Source organism: Hemitrygon akajei, chromosome 21 (genome assembly GCF_048418815.1).
Source record: "Hemitrygon akajei chromosome 21, sHemAka1.3, whole genome shotgun sequence".
Classification (NCBI taxonomy): domain Eukaryota; kingdom Metazoa; phylum Chordata; class Chondrichthyes; order Myliobatiformes; family Dasyatidae; genus Hemitrygon; species Hemitrygon akajei.
Window position 1 is genome coordinate 31,947,125 of NC_133144.1, and position 13,745 is coordinate 31,960,869.

Consider the following 13,745-nt stretch of genomic DNA (forward strand, 5'->3'; position numbering starts at 1 on the left):
CATGATGGGCTGAAGGGCTGGTTAAAGTAATGTACTTCTTGGTGACTCTATGACATGCAGAGATAACTTGGGTACAACACCAAAGTATCTGTTGTCTCTGGAAAACCATGAATGCAGCCAGGACATTCAATTAGGGATGGTGTTACACTGGATGGTGTTCCCTTAGTCAGCGCAGATGGAAATAGGTTATTCTGCCTAAAGTAGGGGTCTGAAGCTTTTTTATCCCATGGACCAATACCATGAAACAAGGGGTCCAGACCCCATGTTGGGAACCCCTGGAAAAAGGCAGTGAGGCGCCCCGCACTGAGGTCCACCTGGGATAGGTGGAAAGACCATGCCTACTCACGCTTTTGTGTAATTCAGCACAAAGTCCACTCCTTTCTCGGTGTCAAACTGGATGTCTCGTGGTAAATCGCTGTGGAGGTGTGCATCAATGCTCAGCGGGAAACCCGGATGCCATTCCTTCCACCTGTAACAAACAAAACAGGCATACAGTGGGGAAAAGTGACTGAAAGGAGGGGGGAGCACAAATAGAAAGAGGGTGGTACATTAGGAGGGGGTTTGGGAAGAGGAAGGATGCATGGATTTTGCGTGCCGTGCTCAGATCTTTCGAAATGACTTGGCCCTCAAATCTGCAGCTCCTGCAATATCCTTGTAGATCTTTTCTGCTCCCTCCCTGGTGTTCTCACTTCCTTCCTGTTCTGTGGGGACATGAACTCTACACAGCGCTCCAACACAGCACAAGGAAGCTGGCAAACAGATTGAATCTGCGCAGATTTGTATAGAATTATATGATGTACTTACACACATTGGGGAGAAAGTCAGTGTTGTATATTCAGCAGCAAAATAGTCTAATCTCTTGGAGTCTGTGAAGGGAAATAAACTGCTTATGTTTCAGGCTGAGACCCTTCGAAATGTCTACTGTCTAATTCCCTCCATAGATGCTGCCTGACCTGCTGAGCTCCTCCAGCATTTTATGTGTGTTGACAGAAAACAGATCCCGGAGCCTCAGCTGCTGACTGAAGGTTAAGCAAGTCAGTCCACTGTTAGATAGATCGATAGATACTTCATTGATTCCAAGGGAAATTACTGTGTCACAGTAGGATTACAAGTGCACAGATATACAAGTATTAGATGAGAAGTAAGAAAGAATAAAAAATGTTACCTCAACCAGTCTATCAGGTTATCACTACTCCAGCTGTAGGTTGACTCATTATAGAGCCTAATAGCCGAGGGTAAGAATGACCTCATATAGCGCTCTTTGGAGCAGTGCAGTTGTCTTAGTCTATTACTAAAGAGTGCTCCTCTGTTCAGCAAAGGTGGTATGCAGAGGGTGAGAAACATCGTGCAGGATTGCCAGGATTTTCCACAGGGTCCTTTGTCCTACCACAGTCTCCGGTGTGTCCAGTTTGATTCCTACAACAGGGCCAGTCTTTCTAATCAGTTTAATTGTTACCAGATTCCATAGGTCAGTTCAAAGGCAGAACTGATGATGAGAGGAATGTTTCCTCCGGAATCTGCTCCACCAACTTGTGAAGCAAAAGGAACATACAGAGAAGTGTGAGCATGCAGCGGATGGGACAAGCTGAGAGTAAAGATCCACATACATGGGTTATGGCAATGACTGGTGGGTGGGAAAATCTGGAGGTGTATAACTAGGTATGGGAAGCAACTTTTCCCCGGACAATGATTATCATGGCCAGAGATACTCCTGAGGCAGGAGATAAGTGCAGTCAGTGAACAAGCAATAAGGGAACTGAAAAAAAAGCTACATTCCTCATGGAAGACCCTCCAAAGTGTACCCATCCTATTCACTAATTATTAGGTCTCCAGAAACCTACAGGTATCTTATTTGCAGAGGTAGCTTGCATGCTGGGTAGTTATAAATTCTGTATGTGTAACTAAAAATTGGGAGAATCTATGAGTGATTACATCACCACACTTCGGTTGAGTTCTGGTAACTTAGGAGAGTTATTAGGTATTCACACAGAGGCAGTTTCATTTGTGGTCTAAGAGATGAAAAGGACCATTGACAAAGGATTTTCATTTAACTTTGCCTGTGGGGTTGTGACTTCCATTAGGTTGACAGCCAAGACCGTCAGAGGACTGCATAGCTGTGTCAGACAGTTGAGGGACATCACCATGCTTATTGAGCAAGGGTGGTATCATGTGGCTGGGCCTGCAGCTAGCCCCCGTCATTGGAATAGTTTTCAAGGTTTAAGTGCTACTTGCTTCACAAGAAAGGGCACAGGTTAGTAGCTTGTAAAACATAACCTCAGGCAGTAGTCTCAAATGCAAGAATGTTGAAAGCAAAAAGCTGCTGTGCTGGAAATCTGAAAATAGACTCAGCATGAAAACAGGCCATTCGACTATTGCATCCATGCTGGACAGTGGGCTCCCATCTGCAAAAATCCATTCTCCCAGCAGCTGGTCCATAACTTTCTCTGTCTGGGTGCTTCAAGTACTCGTGTAGGCACCTCTCAAATGCTGTCAGCAACCCTGCTTTAACCACTCTCACAGTCTATTCCACGTGCTCACCATTCTCTCGGTGCAAGCTGCCCCACCTCAGATCCCCAATGGAACTCCTTATCCTAAGAATGTGTCCTCCTGTTTTGTTGATGTCTGGTGTAAGGAAAAGCTTCCTACAGTTTACGCTAACTATACCCTTTATAGTTTTATGTATCTCAATGATGTCCTCTCTTAGCCTTCTCCATTCCAAGGAAAACAGACCCAGCTTCTCCAATCTAGTTCAAGGTTCAAAGTAACTTCTTTTATCAAAGTATGAGATTCATTTACTTGCAAGCACTTACAGGTAAAATTTTACGAGAAACTATATATCAACAGACAAAGACTGACGAACACCAACATTCAAACAGAAACTGTGTAAGTAATCTCTCATCATAACTGAAATGCTCCATCCCAGGCAACACCCTAGTCAATCTCCTCTACACCTTATGATGTCAAGTCAAGTCACTTTTTATTGTCATTTCGACCATAACTGCTGATACAGTACATAGTAAAAATGAGACAACATTTTTCAGGACCATGGTGTTACATGACACAGTAGAAAAACTACACTGAACTACGTAAAAAATAACACAGAAAAAACCTACACTAGACTACTGACCTACCCAGGACTGCATAAAGTGCACAAAACAGTGTAAGCATTACAATAAATAATAAACAAGACAATAGGGCAGTAAGGAGTCAGTCCAGGCTCTGGGTATTGAGGAGTCTGATAGCTTGAGGGAAGAAGCTGTTACATAGTCTGGTCGTGACAGCCCGAAAGCTTCAGTGCCTTTTCCCAGATGGCAGGAGGGAGAAGAGTTTGTATGAGGGGTGCGTGGGGTCCTCCATAATGCTGTTTGCTTTGCGGATGCAGTGTGTAGTGTAAATGTCCATGATGGCGGGAAGAGAGACCCCGATGATCTTCTCAGCTGACGTTACTATCCACTGCAGGGTCTTGCGATCCGAGGTGGTGCCCAGAACCACACGCAGTACTCTAATTGAGCACTATCCAAAGTTTTACAGTATAAATATCTTTCTTTTACATTCAATATCCTAATTAATGAAGCCCTGTATCCCATATGCCTTCCCAATCACATTATCTACATTTCCTGTCACCTTCAGTCATCTCTAGACTTGTACTCAAAGGTTACTCAGTTCATCAGTCCTCCCTGGGACCCTACCATTCATGATGTGTGTCCTAGCTTCATTAGTCTCACAAAATACATCAGCTCACATTTATCTGAATTAAACTCCATGCACCACTTATTAGACCATTTCACCAACAAATCAATACCACTCTGTGTCCTACGGCACTGTTCATGACTCTGCCAATCTTTGTGTCATCTGTGAACCTACTAACCGTGCCTCCTACATCCACATCCCAAAGCACTTACATACGATATATTACAAATAGCAAGTACCTCAGCACTAATTCCAGATGAACACCACTGTAACCAGGCAACCAATCACAAAAACAACTTTCTTCCATCACTCTCTGCCTACTACTGAGCCAATTTTGGATCAAGTTTGCAAATTGCCCTGCATTGCACATACCCTAACATTTTCAGTAGGTCTCCCATGTCCAAAGCCTTTCTGAGGTCCTTGCAAACCACATCTATTGCTTTGATCTCATGAATACACTTGGTTACCACTTCAAAAATTTCCATTACATTGGTCAGACAGGATCTATCCCTTGACAAAGCCATGTTAGATGTTGCTGATTAGATCCCATCATTCCATCATAAATACTGCCCCTCAGCATTTTCTCCAATTACTTCCTTCCTACTGGTGTTAGACCCACAGAACTATCATTAGAAGGTATTTTTCCTCACTGCCCTTCTTGACAAGTGTGACCACATTTTCTGTGGTCAGGTCAAAAGGAATCTCAAACACGAGGAAATCTGCAGATGCTAGAAATTCAAGCAACACACACAAAATGCTGGTGGAACACAGCAGGCCAGGCAGCATCTATAGGAAGAAACACTGTTGACGTCTCAGCCCGAAACATCGACAGTGCTTCTTCCTATAGATGCTGCCTGGCCTGCTGCGTTCCACCAGCATTTTGTGTGTGTCAATAGGAATCTCACTGGTTTCTGTGAGGAATTTAAAATCTCAGTTAAATCCCAGGAGTTAATTTCTGCTTAGATAATCTATCATCAAGCACACCACTCCTACTTTTACTCAGTAGGGTGTTAAGCCAACATCACCTTCACGTATGGTTGAGGTTGGTACAGCCTAACTTAAGAGAGGAGAGCTGACAGACAGAAAATGAACCAGAAAATGGTGCTTCAGGGACTGAGAAGCAGAATCAATAGACAGCAACTTCAAAACTCTGCAACAGCAATGAAAATGTCCAAATCTGTGGCCTGAAAAGACTCTTGGTTCATAGTGGCAATCACATTGGAAGTGTTCCCTGTAGGTTAGGAGCTCGCAGCAAGAGGCACACCCACTGGCCCAGGAGTGACATGCAAGATAGATTCTATCTACTCTTGATGTTGATAGTCAATAGCTGTTCAAGAGCAGCAAGTCAAAAATAGGGTTTCAAGTTGCACAGTTTCAGGAACAAGCACAGAGGCAGAGACTGGGGAAGTAAAATGACTGCGGAAGCCAGTCAATGGGACTGAATCTGTAATTATAGGATGCAACTCTGAAAGATGCTTATCCATTTCAGAGAGATACCAGTGTTATGTATTTGTGTGTGCTATGTAAATAAGTCAAACGGTCAGCGAATATTGCATCACATAGTTTCATCACATGAAACTAAGGCACAGACATCACATTCACTTGTCCCTTTGTTGTTTGCATTAGAATAAATGCCCTTTTTTGAAGCTCTTGTGGGACTGTTATTGCTAATAGAACAATAGGCGTATATTGGATGCTGCTGGATCTAATATACAACTTAATTTACAGTGCCAACAAGTGTTTGTACAGTTCTGACACAATTTCCTTGCCTTTGAATTTGTACTTCAGCCATGAAAGGCACATATGTTTCTAACCCACTATTGTCTAGGATCTTCGGGCATCTACTGAGATCCCTTGGCATTTCATAGCCCCCGACCATTTTCAAAACACTAACCTTTTGCTTACCTTCCCACAGTCCATCCCCTCAGTAGCACACTAGTAGAGCTACTGGCTCAGAGTGACAGAGACCTGGTTTCAACTCAGAGCTCAAGTGCCTGTCTGTGTGGAGTTTGTACATTCTCCTTGTGATTTCATCCGAGTGCTCCACTTTCCTCACACAGGTTGGTAGAGTAATTGGTTACTGTCAACTGTCCTGTGTATGTTAAGTATGTGATAAAATTTGGGGGGAGTTAATGGGAAGGTGGAGTAAATAAAATGGTTGATGGTACGACGGTCTTGTTTCCCACATACTTTCTCTCCATGTCTCTATGATGCAGTGATCTCATCTCACACTTGCTTGGGGATAAAGTTGATGAACTGACGAGCTCAGCGTGGGTACATGAAACAGTCCCAATACAGTCGTCAGTGTACCGATGGAAGAGTTGGGGAGTATTACTGAGGAAGGCTTGCAACATGAACTGTTCTACCTAGCCAGTGAAAAGGCAGGGCCCATGTGGATGTTGATGGCTACCCCCGAGTCTGGAGAAAGTGGGAGGAGATGCTTCATGCGCCCATGCTGCACTCTTCAATTTCATCAACTCTGCCTCCAACTTCACTACCCCCCCCGCCCTTAAGTTCACTTGGTTCATTTCTGACATCTCCATCCCCTTTCTTAATCTCTCTGTCTCCCAGACTGTCAAACAACATTTTTATAAACTTATTGATTCTTGACTATACGTCTTCCCACCCTGTCTCCTGTAAAAATGCTATTCCCTTTTCTCAGTTCCTTTGTCTCCACAACATCTGTTCCCAGGATGAGGCTTTCCTTTCCAGGACATCAGAAATGTCCTCCTTCTTCAAAGACTGGGATTTCCCTTCCTCCACCATTGATACTGCCCTCACCCGCATTGCCTCCATTTCCCAGACCTTAACACTGATAGAGTTCTTTTCGTCCTTAACTACCGCTTCATCAGCCTCTGCATCCAACACATAATTTTCCGCAACTGCAAAGGGATCCTATCACTAAACACATCTTTACCTCCTGCCACTCTCTGCTTTCTGCTGGTATCACTCCCTCCATTACTCCCTTGTCCATTCATCCCTTCCCACTAATCTCTCACCTGGCACTTCACATTGCAAGAGGCTGAAGTGCTACACCTGCCCATAAGCCCTCTTCCCTCACCTCCATTCAGGGCCCCAAACAGTCCTTTCAGGTGAGGCAACATCTCACCTTCAAACCTATTGTAACTGGAGCTCCGGATGCGGCCTCCTCTACATTGGAGAGACACGTCGTAAACTGGAGGAAGGCTCGTTGAGCAATTCTGCTCCATCCACCAAAAGCAGAACTTCCCAGTGGTCCAACATTTTAATTCCCATTCCCATTCCTATTCTGACATTTCAGTCCATGGCTTCCCCTTGTGCCATGAAGAGGCCACCCTCAGGGTGAGGAGAAACACCTTAAACTCAAACTGGGCAGACTCCAACCTGATGACATTAATATCAATTTCTCCTTCCAATAAACAAAATTCCCTCCTCCCCCCTTCTTCTATTCCTTACTCTAACCTCTTTCCTCTTCTCACCTGTCTATCACCTTTCCCAGTGCACCTTCCCTTTCTCCTATGATCCATGATGCTCTCCTATCAGATTCCTTCATCTCCAGCCCTTTATCTTTCCTACTGGCTATACATATCACCTTCTAGCTAGCCTTCTTGCCCTCCTCCTACCTTTTTATTCTGGCATTTTTCCCCTTCCTTTCCTGTCCTGAAAAAGGTTCTCAGCCTGAAATGTCAACTGGTTGTTCATTTCCAATAGATGCTTGCTGACCTGCTGAGTTCCTCCGGCATTTTGTGTATGTTGCTTTGGATTTCCACCATCTGTGGAATTTATGTTTAGAGTGAAAGGAATCTCTCTCTCTCTCTCTCTCTCTCTCTCTCTCTCTCTCTCTCTCTCTCTCCCTCTCTCTCTCTCTCCCCCCCCTCTCTCTCTCTCTCTCTCTCTCTCTCTCTCTCTCTCACTCTCACTCTCACTCTCACTCTCACTCTCACTCTCACTCTCACTCTCACTCTCACTCTCTCTCTCTCTCTCTCTCTCTCTCTCTCTCTCATGCCATTCCTAGCAAAAAGGCAACTTGGCACAGTGAACAATTCAAATCATGTAACCACAAAGATTAGATTAACCAAATGTATGAGGCTCATTTGATTTACCATGAAGGCAGCAGGAACACTACAAAATGACCTCCTTTGTTTTCACGGTGAAAATTTGAGAGACTGCAGGAACGAGTCACAAAACCAGAGGTGTTGCGGCTACTCCCAGTACGTCAGTGTCTAGTGGTTTGTTCCTCTGCTAGAAACACTCATTTTAAACTTGCTGACTGCAGTCAGCCAACCATGTTTCCAGCACTGGGCCGTGGGCTAAACCAAAGTAGGAACTGGCCCCTCTGTCGAGGAATGCGAGTCCTGAGGCAGAGTAAACCAGACAACGTTCAGCTGCACTCTGAAGTGCGGTGTAACACACCCTGTGCCTGTAAACCCCATGGGAGGAGGGGGATAAAACTGGTTTGTTTCACGGTTACATAAAACTACTGATTAAGAACTAGCGAGCGGTAAATCTGCCCCATTGCATCAGGCCTTACCTGTAAAGCTTCTGCCTCTCTTCCAGCTCTCGGTGTCGGTGTTGTTTAGCAAGTTGAGTGTGGTCATCACGGGGTAACCTTGCTGTAAGAAGGAAGCAGGGTGTTAAGTGGTCTGCCAGCATTGAGTGAGTGAATTGCACCTTCCTCATACACATGTGGAAGTTAAATAAAGTCTAACGTGCACTTTGCAGGACATGTTGCTGAAAGCAGTTGTTCCTTTAAACACCTTCCCTTTTTAAAAGTCACCTCTGTGTTTTGGTTATCAACCGTGAATGTACTCATCTAATGAATAGGAGCCTCCCTTTTCATGTTCAAAGGCAACCTTGCACTTCAGGGGCTGGGACAGCACAGGTGACAGTCTCTGCACTCCCCCATCACACCTTCTGGGGTCAGACACAGAGAGAAGCTCCCTCAGCACTGTCCAGTCACACACTCTCAGACAGAGAGTAAAACCCACTCTGCACTGCCCAGTCACACACTCTCAGAGTCAGTCAGAGAGTAATACTACCTCTGCACTGTCCAGTCACATCCTCCTGGGGTAGGAATAGCAAGGTTCAACTACATCCTACACAAGACTGGATGCATTTTACCTTGATATAGTTCATATATTCTGATGGAAATGTACCTAATGTATTTATTTATCTAAATCCCACTAACTGGCTCTTCAGAAAGTCAAATGCATAGTAGCATAGTGGTTAGCATAACACTTTACAGTACTAGCAACCTAGGCTAAGTTTCCACCACTGTCTGTAAGGACTTTGTATGTTCTCCTGGTGACCACATGGGTTTTCTCCAGGTGTTCTGGTTTCGTCCCACAGTCCACAGACATACCGGTTGGTAGGAAAATTGTCTTGCGATTAGGCTGGGGTTAAATTGGGGTCTGCTGGGTGTCATGGCTCAATGGGCTGAGAGGACCTATTACGTGCTGTATCTCAATTAATCAATAAATAAACAAATAAACAAACAGAATCTATTCCATTTCTGTGCAGCCACCCTGTGTGTTTGAAAGAGGTGGTTGATTGATGAGTCTGTGTAGGCCTGGCACAGAAGTTGTCCTCTTGGCCTGCACCAATGAGGTGCGGCTGGTGGCGCTGGATCCTATCCACCCTCCTGTCCCGTCCTCCAGAAGGATTAACTTGGAGAGGTGCTCTGAACCCCTGGTCAGCCAGTGGTGGGCGGACTCCCTGCCAGAGGAGATGTGATTCTTCGCATGGAGTACCATGCATCTGGAAAAACTATCCAAGCCCCAATGACAGGATTTGGAAGGAAGAGTCACCAGAGGAAGGCCACTGGACAGACCTGCTCTATACTGTCCGACAGGGACAATCACTGATTGGGAACACACAGGTGACCCAGCTTCTGATGCCAGTTAGCCGAATACTTCTTTGCCAATGCTCAGAAGCACGTCACTGATTTATTTTGGGGTAAAGGGAACTGCTGGATCTTTGTCACAGTGTCCTGAATGAGGAAGATGGCCTATCACTGGTGTGTGTCCATACCCTGTTTGAGACTTTCTGCCTTCAGAAACTCTCAATAGCAGGCACCCTCACCTCTCAGAGAAGTCTAACCTTTACTGGGACCTTCTCTGGGTCAGGACATGGTCTCCCCTGGTTGGCCAAGTGCTCTGCTTGTCACATCTGGGGATGGATGGCGAAGGAGAGACACCAAGACTGGCGGCCAGAGCCTCTGGGAGACTCAAGGGTATCCAGGCAGTTCAAAATTGTTCCGTGATCCCAGCCAAGCTAACCACTAGACCCAAAACTATACCTAGGATCTGGCCCCACATAACATCTCTCAGATAATCAGAGGGATTTCACAATTCCACTTCCGTACCTTCATCTGCCACCCAGACTCACCACAGTGGTCTGCCTGACACCTGGTAGTGAGGGAGAGTGGGTTGGTACGTGGAAGTGCTCCTCCTCCCCTTTTACATCAAGGTCCTGGGGCAGAAAGCACTGTACAAAGCTGCCCTGTGGAACTGAATTGCTCAGTTAGCTTACAGACTCCTATGCTGACTGCCATTTCTGCACGTGTCTACGTTCCAAACTCATATGGATTGCAAGAGATTGCACAGCCCCTTGAAAATTCGAACGGACTGTTCAGGTCCTGGCTACTCCTCAGGCCCATGCTCCTGTTGTCTGGGCATCCTGTGCAGAGGTAGGAGGGCTGTTGGGTCAGTCTGGGTGCTTCCTCATCCGTCTGTTCCTCAGCCCAAGCAAGGTGGCCCTTCGCAGGTCCCAGGCAGAAGGGAGGGGTCTGATCGCCTGTGGAGATGGAAACCGAGGGGTGTGGTTGCCTGCGGAGACAGAGCCCGAGGGTCTGATTACCCATGGAGATGGAGCGTGAGAGGTCTGATTACCTGTGGAGATGGAACTCGAGGGGTGTGGTTGCCTGCGGAGACGGAGCACGAGGGGTCTGATTTTCCGTGGTTCTGCAGGGACAGGAGTACGTCTTGCTGGAATAATATATTATCTAAAGTTTTTTTGTTGATACTTGAAATCATTTTAAAAACAAAAGCAAAATGGGGGTCTGGAATTAAAGGTAACAGTACAGGGGTAGTTTATAGTCCCTCTGCACCGTTCTTGGGTACTAGTTGTATGGGCTTGATGAAGAGCAAATCTCTTTCTGCACCATCCTGTTAGATACTCCCTGAGCAGGCAAAGCAATATGGTCCACACCAGGATCTGGAATGTGCTGTCTCATGCTGAGTAGGCACCCCACCACCCCAGTCTGTGCCTGTTGAGTAAACCTTTGCCCGTTTTGATGTTCCCTGCCCACTAGATCTCATATGAAGTTGCACAGACTGATGGTGTGTGGTTTCTGCAGGCACAGAAGCAGTGCATGTCATTGATCCCTATCTCATCCACTCAGCCATATAGTCCTATATACAAGCTCAGTTGCAAGAGGCAGAAATGAGTGTTTCTGCAAACTTCTAAAGCTTTCTGACACCAGCCTATGTGATAAAGATAAACTTGTGAAAGATGAGTAACGGTGTGAAGATTAGGTTAAAGGTAACAAGATGACTGATTTAGTGTGATAGTTTGTCAGCACAATAGCCCTCGAATGGCACAATTAATTCTTGTTGAGCCACTGTCAGGCTGCCCATTGACTACCACAGAGAAACAGCATGATCCAACTCGAAACAGGTCCAGATAGTTTATGTAGTTATTGAACTCCACATCTTTGGACTGAGGAAAGAAACACATGCAGTCACAGTGAGAACATGCAAACTCCACACAGACAGCAGCCAAGATCAGGATCGAACCCGGGTCTCTATCCCATTGTGTCACTTGGCTGCAATAGAAATTTACAGGACTAGGTACACAAGAGAGACTGCAGATGCTGGAAATCTGGAGCAACACACAAAATACTAGAGGAACTCAGTGGGTCAGGCAACATCTATGGAGACGAATGTATAGTTGATGGACATTGGAGAGTTTCAACCTGAAACACGTTTGTCTTTTCATTGATGCTGCCTGATCTGCTGAGTGCCCCCAGCATTTTGGGAACTGCTTATGGGATTGGTTCAGGACTGAGGATGCCAGAGTAAACCTGTCCTTGAAGGCGAAAAGGATTCCTAATGGCAGGATTGAAAATTAGAAAGGATTTTGATACAGTCAATGAAACAGAACAAACTCAACACTGATAAAGTCATGAGTGGATAAAGAATTCCAAACAATTGCAATACTCTTTAAAGAAATGCTGTCCCCAAGAGACTGCACCCCCTGTTCTGGATTCTCCAGCTACAGTGAACAAGTTTCAGATCCACCCTGTCAATCTTTTTCACAATCCTGGATGGCTTAAGTGAGATGTTCTCTTATCCTTCTAAACACTGCAGGTATGGGCCCCTCCTAATTTTCTTGCTATATCAATTCCTTCAGTGCCAGAATCTACACAAGCATATTAGAAATCAAATCCACACAACCACTGTAAGACGGCGATCACCAAAGCCCAGTATAATTGCAACAAAGCTTGCTGCACTTGCTAAAAGCATTACCTTTGTGTGACTGCATGAAAACTGCATGCATTCCACCTCCCAGTATTCATATATCCCAGGGGTTTGCAACCTGGGGTCCAAGGGGCCCCTTGGCTAATGATCCATGGCATAAAAAAGGTTGGGAATCCCTGATATATACCATTGAACACCAACATTACTCATTGCTTAAATAACATGTTTTGGCATCCTTATCCCTACTTGAGTGGGACCCCTTGCGTCACATGGTACCTCTATAAAATTCTGCTCTCAGAGGGATACACAGGTGTAGTTCAGGGCACTAGTGACTGTTCTGGTGATCAGTCCACTTCATAAGCCACAGTCACATTGCGTCTCGGAATCCCCTTTTCCCCTGGCAACAGGCCATACTGAGGCTGGGCAAGTGAAGAGCAGAATAATGTGGATGGGATCAGGGGCCTTTCAGTCTTTGTCACTGTTGCTTAGCGATAGGATGAGTGCCAAAATTGTCAGCAGGATGGGAAGACTGGTGACTGAGAATAGGACCAACATGGATAACCTAGGTTTAAGGTGAGAGGACCGAGCTTAATTACGGGTTTGGAGGTAAAAGCCTTTTACACAGAGTACACCTACTGCAGAGGTGATGGAGTCAGAAACAATCACTAGGATTAAGAGACATTTAAGAGGGACTTGAAATAGGCAAGGAAGTAAACAGGGTTGGGAAAGTGGGATTGGTGTGGATGGATCAAAAAGGTCAGCATGGATGTAGTGGGCTGAAGGGCATATTTCTCACTTTCCAGCTTTATAACCCCGTGTCTCCCAGATTCTTTGCTTCAGTAGTGAAGTCAGAATTACCACCCTCCAATCTGCAGGAACCATTTCAGAACCTAACGAAACTTTGAAGCTGATAATCAGGGCAACACAATCCCCAAAGCAACCTATTTCAGAATGGTGAAATGTAGATCAAATGTCAGAGAGATTTAGTCAGATTTCACTCTTCCCTGGAACTAATTTTTGACAGTTATTTCAGTTTTTCCTTTGACATAGTATTATTTTAATTTCATTTATCAGTCTTAGTAATTCACTAATTATTTCTTTGAATTCTAATGATTTGTACTTGCCAGTGTACTTATCAGCCACATCCATCTGTCCCCTTATAGTTTCACAACTTCCTTTGCTTAAAGTTAACAGTTTGGTTTCAAATTAATTTCATTGGTTTTAAGTTTTTACGCTCAGCGCTCTTGTGTTACAACTACTCTTCCTTGAAAGTTCCGATTATGAATACATCATTTCTGATTGTACAACAAAATGGCCTTTTGCTTCATTAACTGGAGACATTGAGTCAGAGAACAATCTTTTGGAGGAGGAGCTTAACTGCGACTCCTTTGTTTGCGTCTTCGGAAACAGCTCTATTTCCATCTTTAATATCTCTATTTTTCCCTTTCAGGATTCTTTTGAAGACCCTGCCCTGGAGTTACACACTGACTATGGTTTTTTGAGGGAAGGGGACACGCTCTCGGGGGTTTCATGACTGGCCGTTATTTGGTACGCCAAGGGCATGGCCTAAGAGCCAAGCTTGTCTTCGGAGGGCCA

At 45.1% G+C, this 13,745-nt stretch overlaps 1 protein-coding gene across 1 annotated transcript in view; it reads right to left on the bottom strand.

Annotated features, from left to right (window-relative positions):
- Window positions 1–13,745, bottom strand: part of LOC140714192 (polyunsaturated fatty acid 5-lipoxygenase-like) — a 68,483-nt gene that overhangs the window by 38,413 nt on the left and 16,325 nt on the right. The window contains exons 3-4 of the mRNA XM_073025100.1: window positions 8,201–8,282; window positions 347–469 (exon numbers count right to left, since the gene is read on the bottom strand). Coding sequence (XP_072881201.1) covers window positions 347–469; window positions 8,201–8,282 — 205 coding nt within the window. The remainder of the gene's footprint in view (window positions 1–346; window positions 470–8,200; window positions 8,283–13,745) is intronic.